The sequence below is a fragment of the Jaculus jaculus genome, chromosome 7, assembly GCF_020740685.1.
Source record: "Jaculus jaculus isolate mJacJac1 chromosome 7, mJacJac1.mat.Y.cur, whole genome shotgun sequence".
Taxonomy (NCBI): domain Eukaryota; kingdom Metazoa; phylum Chordata; class Mammalia; order Rodentia; family Dipodidae; genus Jaculus; species Jaculus jaculus.
Genome location: NC_059108.1, coordinates 14189820 through 14214624, shown reverse-complemented (window position 1 = coordinate 14214624; position 24805 = coordinate 14189820). Strand labels below are relative to the sequence as shown.

Here is a 24805-nt window from a genome sequence, read left to right as displayed (position 1 = left end):
ACGGGTTACTCTCAGCACCACGTGCCATATCTGAGCCTGTGATTCTTACATGTGTTAACCCACATGGGCAGCATCTGAAAACTCACTAGAAATGCACATTCTCTGACCCCCACCCAGATTTACTATAATGGGCTGAATTCCCTCTCCCCCACTCTACTCCCACACCCAAATCATGTGTTGAAGTCTTAATTTCCAGTACAGAAGAGTGTAACTCCATTTGGAGACAGGGTCTTTAAAGAGGTAATGAAGGTCAGATGAGTTCTCTAGGATGGGCCTAGACAAGATGAAGAGAACTCAAGTTCACAGAGATAAGACCACAATGAAGATGTGGGAACCCAAGAAGCAATCAATATCTAAACAAATATATATATATATATATATACCAAAGTTTAACTACTAAGAAAATCTAATTTAAGCATAGTTGACTTTGAAAACATCAATACTACATATGAGTACTTTTATTTTCAAATGAATTTTTTTTGGGGGGTTGAGTTAGGGTCTCACTCTAGCTCAGGCTGACCTGGAATTCACTATGTAGTCTCAGGATGGCCTTGAACTCATGGAGATCCTCCTACCTCTGCCTTCCGAATGCTGGGATTAAAGGCGTGCGCCACCAGGCCGGTTCAAATGCAATTTTTTGTTGATTTCTATTTCCCTCCTACCTCCCTCTTCTTCCAGTTTCTCTCCTCTCTGTATTTTCTCACTTGTTTATATGCTGCACCCCCTACACCCCTCACCAGCTCATCATATCTTCATATTCACTTTCGGTTACAGTTCTTATTAATATCAAGACATTCCTCAAAGACTGGGATTAACCAGCATTATTAATAGCAAGAATAAGAACCATGATTACTTCAAAACTCAAAGACCAAATTAAGCCTTAATAACTACAGTCACAATGAGGAAAAATATTTCATATTCATTACCATTGGGAATTAGATATATAATCTAAAATCAGCATTATTCATCACTCTATTCTAATAATGATGCCATTATTCAACTTTATAAAAAGGAGAAAAAGAGGGCTGGAGGGATGGTTTGGCAGTTAAGGTGTTTGCCTGCAAAGCCAAAGGATTCAGGTTCAATTCCCCAGGACCCACATTATCCTGATGCACAAGGGGGTGCACGTGACTGGAGCTCAGTTGCAGTGGCTGGAGTCCCTGGCATCCTTATTCTCTCTCTCTCTCTCTGTCTCTCTTTCTTTCCCTCTCCTTCTTTCTCTGTCAGATAAATAAATATCTTTTTCAAAAAGGAGAAAAATAGTTAATCATACTTTACCAGACATGGGTCCCTCTCCACCCCTTAATAATGGAAATACTCCTTTTCTAATGCAGTGATATTTAAAGGTCTGAGAAAGAAGTAATGAGATACTTCATGGCATGACACTCATTTAAGATTGTACTATCTATTAAAAGAGGTCAGTTACATGTAGCCTGGCTGAAAACCTCAAGGGCTGTTTGAGAGTAGGAATACTTCAAGACGGGACCAGCTGAAGTTCCTCACACAATGCTTTTTAACTCAAGTGAATTTGCAAACGTCAATTCCATGTGTAAGTATCACTGGAGAGACATGGAACATATTTATTTATTTTCTATTTTTTTGAGATAGGGCCTCACTCTAGCCTGGGATGACCTGAAATTCACTCCATAGTCTCAGGCTGGCCTTGAACTCACAGTGATCTTCCTACCTCTGCCTAACATTCTTTTTATTCTTTTATTTTTGAGAGACAGAGAGAGAGAGAGAAAGAGGGAGAGAGCGAGCGAGCGAATGGGAATGGCAGAGAAAGAGGGCGAGAGAGAGAGAGAGAGAGAGAATGGGCTCGACAGAGCCTTTTAGCCACTGTGAACAATTTTCAGACGTGTGTGTTCCCTTGTGCGCATGGAACATTGCATGATTGTGTCACTTTGTGTCTGGCTACATGGGGCCTGGAGAGTTGAACATGTGTCCGTAGGCTTCACAGGCAAGGGCCTTAACCACTAAGCCATCTCTCCAGCCCACATTCTTTTTGTTTTTTCAAAATATTTATTTATTTGAGAGGGAGAAAGAGGCAGAATATATATATATGGGGGGGAGGGAGGGAGAGAATGGACATGCTAGGGCCTCCAGTTGCTGCAAACTCCAGACACATGTGGCATTTTGTGCAGCTGGCTTTATGTGGATACTGGGGAATCGAACCTTGGTCATTTGGTTTTGCGTCTTAACCACTAAGCCATCTCTCCAGTCCCTAACATTCTTTTAAAGACAAAAAAAAAAAAAAAAAAAAGGAGATTGTCAATGAGTGCAAAGTACTAGAGTATTGTCCAAATTGAGGAGTTCCTTATATTCAACTATTATAGCCAGGACAAACTGACATCGTAAAAATTAAAAAAGAAATAAACTGAGTTCATAGATATAAGTCCAACCTAACAGGGAAATTCCTATGATGCTTTAAAATTTATTTATTTTAAATTATTTATTAGAGAGAGAGTGAGAAAGAAGCAGGTAGAGAGAAACAGAGAGAATGAGCACCCCAGGGCCACTAGCCTCTGCAAATAAGCTCCAGGTGCATCCAGCTTATGTGGGGATTAGGAGAATCAAACTGGGTTCTTAGGCTTCATAGTCAAATGCCTTAAATGCTAAGCCATCTCTCCAGCCCCTCCTATAATCTTTGAACACTGTTTAGTTATGATATTATTTCTATTTCCATTTCTTCTTTCTCTCCCACCTCTTTCACCTCTTCTTTCCTCCTCATCTTTATTTTATTTTATTGTTTTGAGCTAATCAAGGCTGACTTGGAACTCACTCTGTAGTTCCAGGCTGGTCTCAGACTCACAGTGATCTTCCTACCTCTGCCTCCCAGGTTCTAGGATTTAAGGTGTGAGCTGTCATGTCTGTTTTTTTTTTCTTTTTTCTTTTCTAGCGAGACCCAAGCTAACTTGGAATTCGCTATGTAGTACCAGGATGACCTTGAACTCTCAGCAATCCTCCTACCTCTGCCTCCCAAGTGCTGGGATTTTTTTTTTTTTTTTTGAGATAGGGGCCCAGTGTTGTCTAAATTGGCCTGAAACTCATCATGTAGCCCAGGTTGGCCTCAAACTTGTAGTTTCTCTCCTGCCCCATTCTCCTGAGCTTTGGGATTACAGGCGTAAACCACATGATGATTAATCTCTACTGTCAATTTGAATAGATTAGCAATCATCAAATAAGTGACATACCTCTTGGGCATGTCTGTGAGAGCATTTCTAGGAATGATTAACAAGGGGAAAGAATGTCCCAGAATGGACAGCCATTCCAGTGGTGCGGGCGGCTGATGCATAAAGAGGTTCCAGACCAAAACCAGTAAGTTCGCCCCTGCCTGCCGGCACCCCTCACTGGCGTGTGCATGTACCCTGCGGCTGCCAGCCTCCGCTGCCCTCAGCCCGGAGCTTCTCTGTTCTCTCAGCAAGGACTGCAGACCAGAGGCTCCGGGATGTCCTCTGGGTACACGTGGGAGAAGAGGTCTGCTCGGGCCAGCAGCCTTGTGATCTGAGCAGACACGGGGTCCTCAGACTCTCCAGCCTGCGGACAGCCACCATTGGACCGCCCAGCCTGCATCATGTAAGCCAGTCTAATACATCTCCTTCACTGTACAAATATTTAATCTATAGGTTTTATTTTGCTGGAGAACCCTGACTAAGACAGGCTTGGGATGCCATGACTTCTCAACCCATTATCTATGTAGCTAAGGAAGGTCACGTGACTGGTAGTATGTAGGATTATTGTGCTGGACAGTACCCAGTACTAAGAGGAACACAAAAAGCCACTGGAGCATATTTTAAACTTTCCAAATGATAGCGCAAGAGAATCACATGTGATTATTGCCAAGGAATATGTTGAGATTTTTTTCACAGTCTAATAAATCATCAGATACACATATTAATGCCTTCATTTTCAAATCATTTGAAGAATGAGATCATACACATGAGTTAACTGTCAGGAAATTATAGCTTATTTAGGTAGATGACAATTCATGTATGCCTTAGTTACAATGGGCTTTATTCCTTTTCTCTTTAATGACTCAGGAACAATTGTAATGGAGTACAATAAAAGTACACCCAGTCTCGTTCACTGAGGTCCAGACAACTATCCTGCAATTCGTTTTTTGGGGAAACATTATTTTTTCTTTTATTGCTAAATTTAACACAATTTCTGTGCATCATTTAATTCTCTAAAATTTTTTTAAAGTTTTTATTTATTTATTTGCAAGCAGATAGAGACAGAGAGAAGCCAGACAGAGTATGGGCCAGGGCCTCCAACCGTTGCCAACAAATTCCACATGCGTGTGTCACTTTGTGCATCTGGCTTTATGTAGGTACTGGGGAACTGAACCCGGGTCATTAGGTTTTGTAGGCAAGTGCCTTAACCACTGATTAGTCTTTCCAGCCCCTCATTTAATTCTCATATACAGTTTCTCTAGTCTCTTTTCACTGTGGCTGTCGGCCTTTGATCTTGATATTTCTCACTGCAGTGTTTTGACCTCAGCACGTTCCTCCTTCACTTTCTAACCTTGATTCTTCATGCATTAGAAAACAACAGGCTGTCAGGATGAGCAGGACAAACAGATTAGAGTAAAAAAAAAATTAATCATAGCCAAGAGTTTTAGGAGGGGTCTATTTTCTGTGGTTTGTTTTGGCTGGGTAATGTTACTAAGTACTTGAATTTCTTTCTTTCTTTCTTTTTTTTTTTTAGTTTTTCAAGGAAGGGTCTCACTCTAGCTCAGGCTGACCTGGAATTCACTATGTAGCCTCAGGGTGGCCTCGAACTCATGGCGCTCCACCTACCTCTGCCTCCCAATTACTGGGATTAAAGGAGTACACCACCATGCCCAGCTTTGAATTTTTTTTTTTTTTTGATAAATTGTGATCTGCATGTTACTAAGTGAAGAAATTCCATCCCTTGAAGATAAAGATCTCTTTTTAAGGACTGTGTTTCAAAAGGATTGAGGCATCACTTGCTGTAGGCTGGTCTCTTGGCCCAAGTTCATATTATGTCTTTAGCTCATTTTACCTAATCTACACAGTGGGGATCTTGGCTGATTCGCCTCCGGGTTGGATAAAATGGAGACGGGTAAGTCACGTGTGACATCATTTTTGGAAGGAGTATATTATTGCTAATAGTCTAACATAGCTTTGCCCTAGCCTGCTAAGTAGCATTACTGGGCCAGATAAATTTAGCAATGAGAATTTTCCCTCTGACTTGTTTCCATGACAGTGTCTGGGACATTTTTAGCACAGATGAATTAAGTAAGGTCTATAGTAAAAGGGACATTGTAGAATGGAATTTTTCCCACTCACAAATGATAGATTGTAAATCCCTCATGAAACACAGAAACTCAAAACTCGAAGAACTTCTTTCGAATATCTGGGCGAGGAGACAAGAAACTGTGTTAGTCCATTTCTCAGAAACAGCCACTCGAAACCCAGGGTCTTAGCGGGATTTGGCCCAAGTGCCAAAGGTAATTTAGTACCTGTCTTAAAGGAGCCTTGAGAGGAATTCAGGGATGGGCAGAGATGCCAAAAGCAACTCCAGGTTCAGTGGACTTACACCCACCCCCTTCCTTAATTACAGACAGTCTGTTCTCCCAGCCACGGCCTCTGAGGTTCACTTACTTAGCTTGGGCTAGCACCCCGATGACTTCCGCATACAGGTCTGCCACAATGTGCATATTGCCAGTGTTCGGACCAAGGTACCTAAGTAAGACATGACGGAAAAGGGGATCAGATGGGCCAGAAAAGAGCCGACTAGTGATGCAGTCTTAAGCGCCCAACTTCAACGTTCTAAGGCAAGAAGTCACCTTACCCTTCTCTGTACTTAAAGTGCTTGAAAGCCAGGTTAATAACATCGTGTATTAAACTGTCTATTACAGGATGAAGTGGAATCTGAAACGAAAAAGATGACATGAAATTTGGAAGGGCCCATTAAACAGCACATCAGTAATAGTACCCCCAATAATTACATATGGCCTACAGCAACCAACGCATACGATTCACATCGCCCGGCATTTGGGATTTATAGAGCATCACCTTAGACTTTCAAAACTTCAGTTGCTTTCAGTGAGTACATGCTAACCAAAAGAGATGGGAATCACTCACCTGTTTCAAGACTTCTATTAACACTAAAGAAAAAATAAAATCAATGGCGAGGTCCCGTCTCTCCATTAAATAATCTCGCTGTTGTTCATCACTGTAAAATGAAAAATATCATATATTAAGTAACAGTGAAGATGCTTTCAAAGTGACATAGTTTATCCAAAATCTAACTCAGAAACTATCAGAAGGGTAGATGGGAAGCCCACCGAATGGGAAACCTTTGCCAGGTATTCTTTTTTTTTTTTTAATTTAAATTTATTTACTTATTTGAGAGCAACAGACAGAGAGAGAAAGAGGCAGAGAGAAAGAGAGAGAATGGGCGTGTCAGGGCCTCCAGCCACTGCAAATGAACTCCAGACGCGTGCGCCCCCTTGTGCATCTGGCTAAAGTGGGTCCTGGGGAATCGAGCCTCGAACTGGGGTCCTTAGGCTTCACAGGCAAGTGCTTAACCACTAAGCCATCTCTCCAGCCCCTTTGCCAGCTATTCTTGTGACAGGGGCTTGATATCTAGAAAAAAAGTGTGTGTGTGTGTTCATTTACAGTGGCAGGTGTGCCCATTTTTTCTTTCTATCTCTCATTCTCTCTAGTTCTCCCCCTGCTTGCAATTATATAAAAATATTTTTAAAAACCTGCTCAAACTAAACACCAGAAACGAAATTGCCAATCAGCAAATGAGTTAATGAAGCAAACATATTTTTTCAAAAGAAGAAACACAAATGGCCAAAATATATTTCCTTAAAAAAAAATTCAACATCCTTCATCCGTAAGGGAAATGCAAATTAAAACCATGTTGGGATTTTATCTCACCCTAGTCAGAGTGCCTAGCATCAAGAAAACTAACAACAAATGATGTCAAGGTTTGGGGGAAAAGAAACTCATGTTCACTCTTGGTGGGAGGATAACCAGGTGCAGCCACTATGGAAATCAGGGAGATTTCTCAAAAAGCTAAAAACTGAACTGCCATATGACCCAGGTGGGCATATTCCCAAAGGACTGTAAGTGCAACCATGGAGATACTTGCATATCCAAGTTCATTACTGCTCTATTCACAAGAGTTAAGAAATGGAATCCAAGGAGGGGGGCAGGGAAGGGAGGGCTGGAGAGAGGGCTTAGCAGTTAAGGCATTTGCCTACAAAGCCAAAGGATCCTGGTACGATTCTCCAGGACCCACATAAGCCAGATGCACAAGGGGGTGCATGCATCTGGAGTTCATTTACAATGGCTGGAGGCCCTGGTATGCCCATTCTCTCTTTCTCTCTGCCTCTTTCTCTGTATCAAATAAATAAATAAGATATATTAAAAAAAAAAAGAAAGAAATGGAACCAGGGACTGGAGAGATGGCTTGGTGGTTAAGGCACTTGCCTGCAAAGCCTAAGGATCAGGGTTTGATTCCCCAGTACACATGTAAAGCTAGCTGCATAAGGTGGTGCCTGCCTATGGAGTTCATCTGCAGTAAGTAGAGGCCCAGGTGCTCCATTCTCCATCTATCTGGCTCTTTCTCTCTCACTCTCAAATACATAAGTAAGTACATATAATATTATTATACAACAAAGAAATAGAATCAACCTAGATGTCCCTCCACTGATATCGGGGTAATGAAGATGTAATACATATATATATACACAATGACATTTTATACAGCTGTATAAAAAAATGCGAATGAAATTTTCAGGAAAATAAGTGGAATTGGAAAAGATTATACTAAGTGAGGTCACCTAGGCCCAGAAAGTCAAAAATCGCATGTTCTCTCTCATATGCAGATCCTAACTTGTAATGCCTGCATGTAAGTAAATAAGGGTGTGGGAGTGAGTACAGACTATGATTCAAAACAGGCCATGAGAGAGGGGCGAGAGGCGATGGAGGTGATGGAGGTGAGGGAGATCAAAACAAGGCAGGTACCACCACCAGGGTAAGGAGGCCAGAGGTACGGGATGGGGGCGGGGTCAGAAGAGGGAAGGGAAACAAAAGGATGACATTGGCCTCTGTCCCTACTCCCATTCAGCTCGCATCACCAGTCCCCCGTCCCCTTCCCTGACTCCCCAGGATACCCTATAAATCTTGGATCCAAGGGAGGTATGTGGCTCATTTACAGATAAAAACAATTTGCTTCTGTTTTTACTGTCTCCAGCCTTCTAAGCAGATAGACTGAAGGGCTTTCTTTTAGAAACCACTGGTGGGTGTGACTCCATCCGGGTATGTTTGTGTAACGTTACTTGTCAACTACACGGCAGCTGGAAGAAACCATCTTGCTCCTTGAACACTATCCGATCAATGTGACTACATCTCTACCACAGTCATGCAACAGGACACTCCTGTGTTAAAATTGTTAGGACACGCGAGCCTCTGCTAACAGAGCAGGCCTCTGAAGTTCCTTTGCAGTGGCTAGAGGCCCTGGTGCACCCATTCTTGCGCTCTCTCTCCTTGCAAATGAATAAAATTTTTTTCTAAAGGGGGCCAACAGTAAATAGCATTTTTTTTTTGTTAACAATAGCTATAGAGTTGGGAGTTAATGCTGAAATTTGCCAAATAGCCCTTTCAAAATGCTTATGAAATATTCCAAAAAATAAATTAATCTACCTAATTTTTATTGATGGTTTTTTTGGGGGGGTTTCAAGGTAGGGTCTCATTCTAGCTCAGGCTGGCCTGGAATTCACTATGTAATCTCACGGTGGCCTCGAACTCACAGTGATCCTCCTACCTCTGCCTCCCAAGTGCTAGGATTAAAGGCATGCACCATCACGCCTGGCTTTAGAACACACAGCAATCCTCCTACCTTTGCCTCCCAAGTGTTGGAATTAAACGCATGTGCTACCACACCTGGTGACCTTATTGATTTTTAAAAATTATTATTATTATTATTTTTTTTTTGCAAGGAGAGAGAGAGAGAGAGAGAATGAGAGAGAGAATGGGCATCCCAGGGCCTCTTGCCACTATAAATGAACTCAATTCATGTGCCCCTTTGTGCATCTGGCTTAGCAGTTAAGGCACTTGCCTGCAAAGCCAAAGAACCCAGGTTTGATCCAGGACTCACGTAAGCCAGAGGCACAAAGTCGTACATGCATCTGGACTTTGTTTGCAGGGGCTAGAGGTCCTGGTGCACCCATTCTCTCTTCCTCTCTCTCTCTCAAATAAGTAAATAAAAATTTAAAAATATTTTGTAAACTCTTGGGACTGGAGAGATGGTTCAGCAGTGAGAGGTGCTTGCTTGCTTGCAAAGCCTGCTGGCCTGGAGTTCAATTCTCCAGCATCCACATAAAGCTGGATGCAAAGTGATGCCTCTGTGATTCGAAGGAGCCCAGGACATGGAAGGTGGAGCCAGGGGACAGGAGACAGTCTAATGCTTGTCTGCAGTCTGGCAATCCCTCTGCTGGAGCACTGTCTCAAAGAACAAGGAGCAGACACCTTGAAATTGTCCTCTGACCTCCACACGTGTCCGATAGCACATGCGCATGTGCACACACCCACAAATAAGTAAGAAAAAACTATAAAGTAAAGAACAGGGGTGGAGAGATGGTTTAGCGGTTGGTTAACCACTTGCCTGTGAAGCCTAAGGACTCCGGTTTGAGGCTCAATTCCTCATGACTCTCGTTAGCCAGATGCACAAGGGGCACACATCTGGAGTTCGTTTGCAGTGGCTAGAGGCCCTGGTGAGCCCATTTTCTCTCTGCCTCTTTCTTTCTGTCACTCTCAAATAAATAAAAATAAGCAACAAAAAAAAGTAAAGAAGAAAAGTAAAAGAAAAATTCTCTGGGCTCTCGAGGGGATGGCTCTGTTGCTAAAATGCTTAAACATGAGGAGCTGAGTTTGACTCTCGGACCTGTGTAAAAGCCGGGCAGGACAGCATGTGTCTATCATCCTCCCAGCGTTGGTGAGGCAGACAAAGGAGGGTCCCTGGGACTTGCTGGCCACCTGGTCTAGTCACATCAGGTGGCCTCTAGGTTCAATGAGAGTCCCTGTCTCAAAAAACCAAAGTGGAGCGCTGGAAAGATGACTCAGTGGTTAAGGCGTTTGCCTGCAAAGCCAAACAACACAGGCTCAATTCCCCAGGACCCACGTAAGCCAGATGTACAAAGTGGTGTATGCATCTGGAGTTTGTCTGTGGTAGCTGGGGCTCTGGTGTGCCCATTCTCTCTGCTTTCCCTCTTCTCTATATCTCTCTGTCTCTTTGCTTGCAAATAAACAGACAAACAAACAAACAAACAAATAATATTTAAAAAATAAAGTGGAGAGTGATTGAAGAAGATATCTGGTATCAACTTCTGGTCTCCACGTGCACATGCATCCACGGGCACACACATGTAAACATGGAAACACCATGCACTCCACGACGCTGCACACATGAAGTTCAGCTCTCAGCTGCAGAGGACTGTAAAGCCATTCTGTTCCTCTAACATCACAGTGGCTAAATGCACAGAAAGGCTGCTTCTGGTATCAATGTGGTACAGTGGACAAGCACTGCGTATAGAATAAGATTATGTCTTAAAAATATAAGGATATTTGCTTCCAAATATAAAATTTCAAAGCAGACTGGAGAGATGGCTTAGAGGTTAAGGCACTTGCTTGCAAAGCCTAAGGACCCAGACTCCATTCCCCAGTACCCATGTAAGCCAGTTGCACAAGTTGGTGCATGCATCTGGAGTTTGTTTGCAGTGGCTGGAGGCCCTGGCATGCCCAGTCTCTCTATCTGCCTCTTCATTTCTCTCTCTGTCTTAAACAAATAAATAAATATTTAAAAATAATTTCGAAGCGTATAAATTCAAATAGCTACTGTTACCTTACATCCCAGGAATGCCATTCATAAAACGTGACCCTCACAAGAGGCAGAGCCACAATGCTGGGGGTCCTCAGTGACAGGACTTTCTGACAGTAGCAGAGTCATATAATGATGCACTATGAGGATTTCAGGAAAGGAGCTATACATGATTAGAAACTGTCACCATAATCAACAGGAGCAAAACAGTGGAGAACAGAGAAGAGATCAGCATTGCATTTCTCTTTCCCCTTTCCCACCCCTCATTCTGTCCTTTGCCACTTGAGATTCAGTGGCAGGAGGAAAGAAGTAAAGGAGTGTTGGAAAAAGACTAAACCGTAAGTGGAAGAGCGAAGTGAAGGGAAAAGTCACATTATTCGCACCCTTTCAAAAGTTAGGGAGCAGAAATAAGACCGTTGGATCAGAAACGTGCTACCTGCACCCCACTTTCCACTTAACGTCCACCGAGAATGCAATTTGAAACAAAAATGAAGAAAGACTACTGAAATGAATGCCTGGTGCCTTGGCATAGGCGTGGTGTGAAAAGCACTGACTTAAAATCCGTCCTCTTATACTTATGAGCAGGATCTCCCTCCGCAAAATGGGAAGGAATAGTGCGAACTGAGTATTTCTTATCCAAAACACACAAGACCATCGGGTTTGGTCTCACATTTCCTCAGACTCTGGAATGCTGACATGTGAATAATGAGGCATCTTGGGGTTGGGACCCAAGTCAGAGCGCTTGCATCTCATTAGTACCACAAGTACACGGCCCGGACGCAATCTTAGAATGCTCTTGTGTACCGTGTGTTGATCTGTCGCATGAGATCAGCTATGGAACTTTCTACTTGTGTCACACCAGTGCTCATCAATTTTTAGTTTGGGGGCACTTCAGATTTTTGGTTTTTGGGGGGCTCCCCCTTCCTTACATAACGGCTTGAGGAGGCAAAGCCCTATATAACATGTTTAGCATAATCATCTCTTCCACACGTAATTGCTCAGTCCTTGTTGAGAAGGACAGGATTCAGGCTTGCCAGGAAGACATGGTAAATGACACAGAATGTTGTTGTCCTCAGTCGAGAGGGAACATGAAGAAAGCAACGTGGGATTTAAGAGATATAGGTATATAAACAAAAAGAACGCCTGGAGGTGCCCATGGCTGTGGGCGAGTCAAATGGAGGCAGTCAGATGAGGGATGGGTTACCAAGGAAAGGCTTGGCTTTGTCTTCGCAGGGGAAATGCACCCATGGGGGTGTTGTGTGTGTGTGTGGGGAGTGTCATTCATGCAGGACCATTTACAAGCAGCCTTCCAGGAGGAGGGTGCAGACAAAACCTTTCACCTGACATCCTTCAAGATGTCAAGTGACCCACTTGAACTAGAATGCGCTCTTGCTCACCAGGGAAAGGGACACTGTCCCTCCAGGGCAGCATAAGGAGAACAGTATTCTGCAGCTCAGGACATGAGAGGGAGCAAGTCTGAAAACAAGGGCCGGGAGAGCTCTCAAGCCACTCGGCGTCTAGAGCGAGAGCAGTTCCATGACAGATGGCTGATAAGATGGCCTTTAACAACGGCCAGAGAACCCAGAGAAAGGAATAATTCTTCGCAAGGAACAACAGCAACAACCACAACAAAAAAAAGCCCATACTTTTAAGACCCCTGATGTTATTTTATTTAATAAGCCAAATTATGCTTTCAAATAAAAGTTAAGAATACACTTTTCCAAAAATGAATTCAACTTTATTACCCATCTGAGGTCCAGCCGCGAGGAGCCACAAGCATTTGACAAATCCATTTGGCAGGCAAAAGTGTTGCTATTACACTAATCTTAGAAATCACTGCTCAGTGTCCATCCCTCCCACCAACTATTTTCAGTTGCTCAGGCCTCTCCCTGAAGTTCCTCTTTTAGACATAGCTTAGAGACAGCATGCTGTACTGACCCGCATTTTTTTTCCCCCGACACACATTCTCTTGTTTTAAACATTCAAGTGTAGCTAACGGGCTAGAGTCACGTCTTACAGTCCTGATTCCGGAGGCATTTGGCTACAGTAGCTACTTGGGTTTCCTGCAAATAATCACCAGTGATTAAAAGACATACTTTTAATCCATCAAGAAATCAAGTCATGCAAAAATCTAGTTTCAGGCCTAGAGAGATGACTCAGTGGTTAAGGTACTTGCCTCCAAAGCCAGACGACCCGGGTTTGATTCCCTAGAACCCATGTGAAGCCAGATGCACAACGTGGCATGTGCATCTGGAGTTTGTTTGCAGGAGTGTTCAGTGCAGCTATTCTCTCTCTCTACCTCTCTCTCTAAAATAAGTAAATAAATTTTAAAAGTTGCTATGCTGCTGATCCCCAAGGCAGCCTTACTTCTGTTCACCATTCAACACAGACAATGTGAAGGATGAAATTACCCTGCACATTTAGTGGTCAAACATTTTCACACAGAATAAAAATTATACCATTGAAACTTTTAAAAAATATTTTATTTGCAAGGAGAAAGAAAGGGGGAGGAGAGAGAGAGACAGAAAGAAAGGGAGAGTGAGTATGGGCATGCCTGGGCTTCTAGCCACTGCAAATAAACTCCAGATGCACGCACCACCATATGCATCTGCCTTTACATGGGTCCTGGAAAATCAAACTCTGGTCGTTAGGCTTTATGGGCAAGCACCTTAACTACTGAGTCATCTCTATAGCCCCAATTTCAAAAGTTTTTAAAAAGTATTAGGACTGTTGAGAAAAATGAAGGCTAATCCACTCAGAAGAGGTAGTCCATGTCTGACTTAAATATTTTATTTTTATTTATTTATTTATTTGACAGAGAAAGAGGGGGAGAGAGAGAGAGAAAGTGAGAGAGAGAATGGGTGTGCCAGGGCCTCCAACCACTGCAAATGAACTCTAGACGTGTGTGCCCCTTTGTGCATCTGGCTAACATGAGTCCTGGGGAATTGAACCTGGGTCCTTTGGCCTTGCAGGCAAATGCCTTAACTGCTAAGCCATCCCTCCAGCCCCAAGTCTGACTCTTAGTGCTGTCTCTAAAAGTATTTAAACCTGCAGAATCAATTCATGCAGAAAAATATCATTACCTTTAAGATAGTATTTTATTATTTTTCTTAAAAAATAAGCATTAAACTTTCATCTATATGCAGCTTAGCTATACTGTATTGGGTTTCAGACACATGAAATTAAGTATATTTACCTAAGATTTTGGGGGTCATACATAATTTTGAGCATATGAGGATTTGAGTCTGGTGGGTGCCAAAGGGCTTGTGTGGTGATAAGGTCCACTTTTCAAAGCCACCAGGGGGGAGGAAGCAGTGTAAGGAAACAGTTCTCCGCTGGAGGGAGGAGTTAGTGACAAGAACCTAATGTCCTCATTTCGAGACACCCAGGTGCAGAGGTGGAGAGCCTTGGGATGACCAAGACCTGAGGCTCTGCAGCTCCCTGAGTAGTCAAGGGCACTCTGACAGCGGCGGAGATGTCGCCGCATGTCACTGGGCTTTCAGTGGCCTGATTCTGAGTGTAGATTAGGAGGAGACTGCAAAAGGAAGAAGCAAGCAAGTGGCCTATCGCAGCTTGTCTCCACAAATGCCGAAACAAGGGTGTGTGTGAATTTCCGAGCTGTGACAGCTGGCAGGGACAACTTGCCCGCCACAGGCCAGAGGACACTGCAGCACGGGCTGGGTCTCCTTGGGGGGAGTAGGGAAGATACAGATGCCACATGGCTCTCGGTTTGGACTCATTTGGAAGAGAGAAAGGGGAGAGAGAGGGTTAGGGAGGAAGGAAAGAAGGGAGGAAGGAAGGGAGGGAGGGAAGAGCACCAAGGAAATGTACCTTTTTGATTTATTGCTTGTTCTTGGTCTGTATTCATGTGATTCATCCTCAATGCCATTTTGCCTTTTATACCAGTCAAACAGTGTCCGCAGGATGGAAGGCAGGCAGTACTCAGAAACGGAGCTCATAGAGCTTATGACCTACAGGAAAAGAAAGATGGCAGCCATTAGAAGGCTTTGTGGAGCCGGGCGTGGTGGCACATGCCTTTAATCCCAGCACTCAGGAGGCAGAGGTAGGAGGATTGCCATGAGTTCAAGGCCACCCTGAGATGACAGAGTTAATTCCAGGTCAGCCTGGACCAGAGTGAGACCCTACATGGAAATAAAAAAAAAAAAAAAAAAAAAAAAAAAGGCTTTGTGGCCATGCCAGCTACTGGAACTTGAACAAATCACCCCCAAGCAAACTTCCTTTACTCATTCCAGGCTTTCCTTTTCATAATCTTGATTAGTTCCTTCCCAAGAGCTCAAGTCTCTTAGTGCTGACAGACGTTCCTCACAGAAGGATAATTTTGTGGTTCAAGAAAGTTAATTACTTTGACTCCCCTACCTTCTGGAAATCAGATGATAATTGCATCAGTTATTCATGAACCACAAAGAAATTATTTCATCAGGTCACCTACTTTGTAACTCTTTGGGTCTTCAAAATTTCTTATTGTGTAAATAAATATAATAATTCAATTGTATTAATAGTTTAAGTTAAATAGGCAAATTTATCTCTTGTGTTTGATTATTTGAGAGAAAGAGAGAGGGAGAAAGAGGCAGACAGAGAGAGAATGGGTGCGCCAGGGCCTCTGGACACTGCAAACGAACTCCAGATGCATGTGCCACCATGTGCCTCTGGTTTATGTGGGTCCTGGGGAGTTGAACCTGGGCTTTGCAGGCAAGCACTTCAACCACTAAGACATCTCTCCAGCCCCAAATCTAGCTCTTAAATAATCACCTATATGGTAATAATGAGTACTATTTTCTGCCAATAAGCACTCATTTATTTATGTCCCAAATTAGATTGCAGATATGAGTAAGTAGGAAATTTAACTTGATATTACATCAAAGGCAAACATCTCTCCTCATCCTTAAACAATAAACATGCTTTTGTTCTTCTGATCTCCTCATCTGCTACTAATGACCACACACAAAATGAATATCAACCCAGATTTCACACTATATGTAAAAATAAATGTGAAACAAATCATAAGCCTAAGCGTAAAACCCCAAACTATAGAACATCTGAAGAAGATAGAGGAAAAAATCTTTGTGGCTTCAGATTATGCCACAAGGTCACAGGCATGACCTGGAATGCTAAGAATGTGATCTACTTAATGTCCTCCATACTCGAAGCTCCTGCTTTTAGAAGACGTTGTTAAGCTACAGACTGGGAGAAAATATTTATGACATACCCATCTGATAAAAGCCCTGCATTGAAACGGGCTTCAAGTTCTTAATGAACAAGGAGTAGAAATAATGACAATGCTCAGCGCTGATAAGCAGTGAGGAGGTGGACGTGCTTACACGCTGCTGCTACGGACAGAGAAAAGAAATTGGCAAAACATGTCTGGAAGGTGAGTTGGAAACAGATCCAAGAAACCCAATAAAATCGAGATATATCTCATCTAGAATTAGGCACAATTATGAATGTTTGGGCAGTGCTATTTCTAGCAAAAGTTGTACAATGTGGAACTTAGTATAGACAATGAAACCATTTAAGAATCCTACTTCCAAAACATTCAGGCTGGAGAAATGGCTTAGCGCTGTAAGGCGCTTGGCTGTGAAGCCTAAGACTCTGATTCCTCAGTACCCGTGTAAGCCAGATACACAAAGTGGTATATGTGTATGTAGTTCATTTGTACATGTATATATACAAAATCTGTCTCTCTCTCTCTCTCTGTCTCAAATCCTTCCCAAAACATTTAAAAAATATTTGTTGCTGGCTAGGATTGTAGCTTAGTGACTGGGTGCTTGCCTAGCACATGCAAGACCCTGGGTTTAATTCCCACTAAATCAATCAAGCAATCAATCACTGCATACATTCATACACACATACATACACATATATATACAAAATCAATAAATGATATAAAATACATATCAAGGGAAAAAAGATTGAAAATTCATTAATTTGCCCAACTCCTATTTGGCAGAAATAATATATTTATATAACTTCTACTTGGCAGATACTACATAAGTATGAACACATAGAAAACATGACCGGGAGGAAATGTGCCAACCTATGGAGTGCTCTTGAAGCCAGGCCTTCTCAGGAGGGACAGGCTACTGGAGGGAGAAGGGGGGAAGTTTAGGAATGAAGGTACAACTGTGACATGATAGTCAAGAAAGTATGCAAAGAACCAAGGAAGAAACACCAATGGCAATGGTGTCACAAGATAATTGCTAAATAACTGTTGATAATGATTATGACTGAAGTGATTGATGAAGGGGTGTGTGTGGGATGGGTTGGTATGCCAGAGTGAAAAATATTTTTCTTCTGAAATACTAAAGTCCTTACAGATTTTGGAATGGAGAAATAAGCCAATAATCATTTCTAAAAAGCATGTGGGGAGTTTTTAGGTAGAAGTGATAAGTAGGAAGATATCCACTTGAACGAGGTCACCCCAAGGATTCCAGGCAGGCAACGATGTTGGCCTACACTGAGGAAGAGGCAGAAGAAATGGAAGCCATCTTGTAACTTGCTTCTGCAGCTGAGCAGGGAGTCCTAACTTCCTTTTAGAAAGCAGGCAGCCAGAGTGTCATTAGCATTTTCTAGTGCCACCTTTACAAGCAGTCTTTTAAAGATTTATTTTTTAAAATTTATTTTTATATTTATTTATTTATTTGAGAGTGACAGAGAGAGAAAGAGGGAGAGAGAGAGAGAGAGAGAGAGAGAGCGAGAGAGAGAGAGAATGGGTCTGTCAGGGCCTCCAGCCACTGCAAACAAACTCCAGATGTGTGTGCCCCCTTGTGCATCTGGCTTCCGTGGGTCCTGAGGAATCAAGCCTTGAACGAGGGTCCTTAGGCTTCACAGGCAAGCACCTAACCACTAAGAAATTTCTCTGGCCCTAAAGATTTATTTTTATTTACTTATGACAGAGAGAGGAAGGAAGGGAGAGAGAGAGTGAGAGCAAGAATGAGCATGCCAGGTCCCCTAGCCATTGCAAACAAACTCTAGACGCATGTGCCACCATGTGCATCTGGCTCAAGTGGGACCTTGAGAATTGAACCTGGGTCCTTAGGCTTCACAGGCATACCACTTAACTACTAAGCCATCTCCCTAGCTCACAAGCAGTCCTTTAGATTAAGCAAACAGTGACCTTGACGGCTTATATCCTCAGATTTTACTGATGGTCTACCTGACCCTCTTCCTCCCAGAGCCATGTCTATATATATATGTATATGAAATTGCTCATTGTCTTTGGTCATGAATTAATGGAAATTAAAAAATAAATAAGTTGTTCCATTCAGTCTGCTCTGTGAACTTAGTTACAAATAGCTCCCCTTACCCCATAGAGTCTCACTCCAGTCCTGGCTGGCCTGGAATTCACTCTGTAGTTCCAGACTGGACTTGAACTCACAGCAGTCCTCCTACCTCTGCCTCCCGGCTGCTGGGATTAAAGCTGTGTGCCACCACGTCCCACTACAAGCAGCCTTTAAAAAGTTTTTATTTTTATTTTTTTTTTGATGTAGGGTCTCACTCTAGCCCTGGCTGACCTGGAATTCACTATGTGCCTTTGATTTTTTAAAACTGAAGCCAATCTAATCATTTGGTGAAGAATGCTCTTTTACTCTACCCTAGTTATATCCACAGCCAGTGCTAGGCTCAGTGAGACCCTGTCTAAAAAAAATGGATGGCTGGAGAGATGGCTTAGTGGTTAAGGTGCTTGACTGTGAAGCCTAAGAACCCATGTTCTATTCTCTAGATCCCATGTAAGTCAGAGGCACAATGGTGAGGCAAGTGCAAAGTTGAACATGCCCACTAGGTGGCGCAAGCGTCTAGAGTTCAATTGTAGTGGGTAAGGCCCTGGCATTCCAATTCTCTCTCTAAAAAAAATTAAAGATGGAGAGTGGGGAAGACATATAATGCATATGCATATGCACATGCCCACATACATACATATATGTGTACATGCACATCACATATACATACACCCACAAAAATAAATAAGGAGATAAAAACAATTAATGAAATGCTTTGATTTGGGAGAATGAAGGTTTCTTCCACAGTGCCAAAAAGGGATCACAACTCAAGAGTCATCAACTATAGGTTAATAGTTTTAATTATTACACATATAATAAAATCCAAGTGCATTTACTATTTCAGTACTTAAAACATACTTGTACAAGTCTGGGGAAACCTAAAGAGACATGCCTACTGAGTGTGACATGGTGTTATCTAGATGGTATCAGAAAACAAGATATTAGTGATAAAAACTAACAGCATATAAATTATTTTTTAGGGATAGAGATATTTTGTTGAATAATATATACTAATATTGATTTCTTATGATAAATACACCATTGTGTCAACAGCAGAGGAAACTAGCCATAGTCTATACTATTGGTACAACTTTCTATAAAATCCAAACTATTCTAAATGAAGTTTATCTGGTGTGGGGCACTTAGACACTTTTAGTTGCTACAGACCACAAAGGAGTCAAAATCATATCTCTAATTTCCAAACATCTCTGGGTAGAGGCCACAGTGTTAGGCTACTTTATTTTAGTGAAACCCACATTCTCTGTTTTGGATGTCCATAGTATTCCTCAAACCTCAGTAATATACATACATACATATATATACACACACACACATACATATATATACACACACATACACATACATATATACATATATAAAATATATATATACATATACATACATACATATATATATATACATATATATATTATATATATAAATATATATATATATATAAATTCTCCGCCAATTAAAAAGCCATCATGAGGGCCAGAGAGATGGCTTAGTGGTTAAGCGCTTACCTATGGAGCCTAAGGACCCTGGTTCAAGGCTCGATTCCCCAGGACCCACATTAGCCAGATACACAAGGGGGCGCAAGCATCTGGAGTTCATTTGTAGTGGCTGGATGCCCTGGCGTGCTCATTCTCTCTCTCTCTCTGCCTACTTCTCTGTATGTCACTCTCAAATAAATAAATAAAAAATAAACAAAAAAGTTTTAAAAGCCATCATGAAACCCATTGTGTTATTTGAGCTCCTGGACCCATTCTGCATGGCACACACCAAGATAACATCGGGAGGGGGGGAGGGAGGAAGGGAGAGCAGGGCTGGACATGTGTGTCTTCCATCTCTCTGCTACTCCCTTGGGAGCCTGGGCTTTCAGGAAGGAAGGGTGGGTTTGAGGAGGCCTGGCCCTCTGAGCTCAGGAAGGGAGGAAGGTCTAACTGGCTTCTCCATTACTAAACTCCTTCAAGTACTGGAAGCAGAGCCAATGGCCAGATGAATTCCAGCTCTGTGCTGCTGCTGAAAGGGGACAGGCTCTTCACAAAGATGTTCTTGTTGCCTTTAAAAGATCACATTCTTCCACCATCGATGAGCTAGCGACTAGGCAGCAGGAGGAGATAGAGCACACCGAATCACAGCACCATTTCATACGCTGTTTTCTTTTTTGAGGGGGAGGGCAAGCACTAAATGTACTTTATAAGAGTTCTAATATTTACTTTTGCTTTTTTATAAATAGGCTATAAGAGACCGTCTATTATGCTGTAGCAAAGATGCTAATTTCTCTTGAGCATTTTATTATACTTGCTGGAATCAAAGAAGGACAGTTCATACATACATGTTTGAATATCTACTCATGGAGTTATTCCATATATTTCACTAATAAGGCAGACTTCCTCATGTGTGGTGCACTTAATGAATAATTTTAAAATCACTCCACCGATACCTTAATTTCTAAAATAAGTTCAGGTGGTCAAACAACCTTGAGAGTGAAAGTACCCACCATGTAATATCGCAAAAAAGACATATTAATTGCATTTGTATATGTGAGTTACTTTTACTGAGCCATATACTACACTACTGTTTGGTTGTGGTATTGGTGAGGGGTAACAGACATCAGAGATGTGATAACTTTTTTGGATAATTAGAAAAGGATCCCGTCATTTTCCATTAACATCTTGGCTCATTTTATGGAATACATTTTTTCCACAGGAGAACCATTTCAGAAATGCTAAATAATAGTAATATGTGTACACCCAATGACAGTTGATTTTTATTCCTAGTTGCTTGTATTTTTTCACTCCCTCATTTTAAATAGATGTACATTAAATTGTAGTATCTGAATGAATGTTGAAACACTAAAATTTCACTTTCTTATTGAGGAAAGTCATTACTACCTAAGATGCTGAAAAGCTATCATAACTTTAATGCACATACACATGTGTCTGTATATATGGACATATTTTACCACAAGTTTTCCATTATTACATGGTATTTTAAACATACAATCAAACTAAAGTGCCACAAAAATACATAAGATGTAAAATTTAGAAGAAAACTCAGAAGTAGCTACTTAGAATGGTTCATTAAATGATTTGGAATCTACAGAGATAATTTCAGCCAAGAATATAAGTGATACTCCAGAGCAAGTAGATGCAATTCAGGGTCCTTGAGTGGTGACTGGTCCTCCATTTTGCTATGTTTTCAAATGTTTATAAGGGTACTGGAAAGAACAGCAAGTCCTGTGTCCAGGTGATAGTTCTGTTCTTTATGAGCTACATGAGCCTGGCGAGCCACCATTCTTCAAAGCTCTGGGTTCTCAGCTAAAAGACCAGACCATACATACTTACTTCACTGGGATTGAATGATGACAAAATGGAATGCTATAAAATGTGGAGTAGATCTTCCCAAATGTCTACTTCCTTCTTCCATTTGCAAATATTGAAACTAAAGCCTTGACACAAAGCCACTCGGATGGGGACTGGCTTATGAGTGAGTGAGGAGGGAGGGACAGAAGTTGATGATGGACTTGCATACACCAGAGATGGAGGAATGTTGCTTTTAACGCTTCTTGCCATGGGAGAGCACTGCCTGGTCCTCATCCAAGGCATAGTCTCTCAGGGGCTCCTTTAGAATTCACGGGGCTTAGTTTATGTCCCCACACTTTTCCGACTCCAGAAGCTGTAAGCACAGTGTCTTCGTATTGCCTGGCATCTTCTTATGACAGAGTTGGCTGAGTGATACCTACTCATTAGACCCTTTAGAGAGAGAGGGAGAGGGAATGTCTGATTCCTACTCTTAAGTCAACAAGAAAGGACACTGGTGACAGTAACCTGAATTATCCTGGAATCAGAATAAGCCAATTGGATAAGGCCTATTACCAGAATGTCCACTTCACCCACACATCTCGGGCAGTTCGGAAGAGTGTCGGGTAAAAAGCGAACACACTGCTGAGCAGGCACTAAGAGCTTGCACTCATTCAGTGTGAGTGGGGTCTGGGAAAAGTGTGCAGCCCTCCCCAGGCATGCTCTCCTCTTCTCGTCACACCTGAAGTCTCTGTCCTCCTCAGTGCTCAGTCCCCTGTGTATCTGGCACTTCTTCCTGTCTCACTGTCAGCTGACTCTTCCATCTTTGAAAGCTGATGTCTATTCTTGCCACACTGCCCTAGTTTCTTCCTGAAAGATCAGCAGGGTCAAAACCCAATAGCTAGGGCTGGAAGGATGGCTTAGCGGTTTAAGGTGTTTGCCTGCAAAGTCAAAGGACCTAGGTTCGATTCCCCAGGACCCACGTAAGCCAGAAGCACAAGGGGGCACACACGTCTGGAGTTTGTTTGCAGTGGCTGGAGGCCCTGGTGCACCCATTCTTTCTCTCTCTCTCTCTCTCTCTCTCTCTCTCCCTCTCTTCCCTCTTTTTCTCCCTCTTTCTCTCTGTCAAATAAATAAATTAATTAATTAAACAAAAACCTAATAGCTAAGCTAAGATCTTTTTCTTCAGGCATGTCCTCTGAAGTGTTGAGTTCTTGACAGCTGGGCTTTCCTCTTCAGGTTCCTAAGATGCTTCTAGCTCATTCTCTCATCTTCTGTGTTTCCCTATGCAATTGTCAAAGCACAGAGGACTCCTTTGTGGCTGTAAGGATCTGGACTCTTAATTGTGATGTTCTGGTAAAAAGGTCTTTTGGGGAGCAATCATAGTTAACTATGTGAAGAGAAAATACCTCCACTTACCGAATGAGAATGTTTTAAGAGGCAAAGCTGTAGTAATACTTCAAATAGTAAAACAGTATATGGGATACACAATTATTTGCATTACAAATTGAGAGTCCCTAGTCTGAAAAATTCAAAATGCTCCATGATCTGAAAATCTTAAAGTGCCAGCTGACCTCTCAGGTGGAAAATTCCACAATCTGAAATACAAGTGCATACAATTATGTAATGTGTTGCATAAAATTACCCTGAAGTTATGTGTCGAAGGTGTATATGACACAAAAATGAACCTCATATTTAGATTCAGGTCTCATTCCTAGGATAATATCATTCATCTATATATCAGAAACACTTCTGGTGTTAAGCATTTGGAGTAAGGGATACTCAGCTTATATAAGTCTTTTTATGTTTGTCATGATTAGATAATATATAAGCAGCAGCCTAAGAGTCAAAAAATGATTCACGAGAAGGTATCTGCACAAAGCTGGAAGGTATATGCAGGAGCACTCAGGGATGATTCAGCAGGTACTTGGGGGCAGTTCAGCAGGTACTCGGGGACGGTTCAGCAGGTGCTCGGGGACGGTTCAGCAGGTACTCGGGGGGTGGTTCAGCAGGTACTCAGGGGGTGGTTCAGCAGGTACTTGGGGGTTGTTCAGCAAGTACTCAGGGGTGATTCAGCAGGTAGTTGGAGACAATTCAGCAGGCACTCGGGGACGGTTCAGCAGGTACTCGGGGACGGTTCAGCAGGTACTCGATTCAGCAGGCACTCGGGGTGATTCAGCAGGCACTCGGGGTGATTCAGCAGGCACTCGGGGGTGATTCAGCAGGTACTCAGGGATGATTCAGCAGGTACTTATGAATGATTCAGCAGCCTCATCTTTCTCTGCTGAGTGTTCATGTCTTTAGTGCCTGTCACTCATCACCTCTCCCTTCATAAGGAAACTGCGGCAATACTGCTCAGGGAAGGGTAACTCACTGCAGAGTGTGCTGTTTTAAGTGATCTAACTTTCTATTTGAACAACACTTAATCACCACTCAAGTAGGTCTAACTTCATCACAGGCTTAGCTGCTATTTCACTGGAGAATCTAAAGTCAAGTGCCTCAAACTTTCTACTTAAAAAGGAGGTGCGTAGGGGCTGGAGAGATGGCTTAGTGGTTAAGGCACTTGTCTGCTTACAGTGTCAAGGAGAAGTTTCATCATGGCAGAGAAAGATGGCAGAGCCAGTAGGGCTGGACTCAAAAACCTCAGGCCTGCCCCAGTGACACAGTCCTCCAGCAAAGCTCCAACTCCAAAACTGCCACCAGCTGGAAACCAAGTACTCAACACACACAAGGCTATGCGGGACAGTTGGCTTTCAAACTGCCATACCATATAAGTAAATGAAGACTGGTTATTTCTTTAGAAAGACTCTCAAATCCCCCAAAATCCATATGTATCATCAGATGGTCATGAATCTATGGGGTCAGGGGCAAAATGTGGTGGTTTGAATGAGATGGCCCCATAGCCTCATGTGCTTTGAATGCATGGTCCTAAGCTGGTGGAAAGTGTGGAGGTAGAGCCTTGCTGGAGGAGGTGTGACAGCGGGGTTTATTTCTCAGCTTACCAGTGCTATTCAGCTCACTCTTGATGCTTTCTGCCAGCTGCGGTGGCAAGAGGTGATGCTCAGCCTCTGGTCTGCCATTCTTTTCCTGCCATGATGAAGCTTTCCCTCCAGGCTATGGCCCAACGTGAACCTTTTCCTCCCATCAGACGCTTTAGGTCAGGTGTCCTAACGTGAAGGTAGCCACAACGTTCTCCATGGCAACTATAACATTCTCCAGGGCAGAATTCAGATCTGTGTTCTTGCAGGTCTGGGAATTCCTTGAAGATGAAAACTCTACTTTCTTCTTGCCCATGCATCTTGTGTAGATCCTAGCATGTTCCAGACACTTGGTGCTTGCTAACTT

General features: G+C 42.5%; 1 protein-coding gene across 7 annotated transcripts in view; it reads right to left on the bottom strand.

The window, feature by feature from the left end:
- Window positions 1–24805, bottom strand: part of Fry (FRY microtubule binding protein) — a 472955-nt gene that overhangs the window by 182632 nt on the left and 265518 nt on the right. For all 7 annotated transcript variants that reach the window (XM_045154946.1, XM_045154947.1, XM_045154942.1 and 4 more), the window contains 4 exons: window positions 14689–14828; window positions 6111–6201; window positions 5818–5897; window positions 5628–5708 (listed from right to left, as the gene is read on the bottom strand). In XM_045154946.1, coding sequence (XP_045010881.1) covers window positions 5628–5708; window positions 5818–5897; window positions 6111–6201; window positions 14689–14828 — 392 coding nt within the window. The remainder of the gene's footprint in view (window positions 1–5627; window positions 5709–5817; window positions 5898–6110; window positions 6202–14688; window positions 14829–24805) is intronic.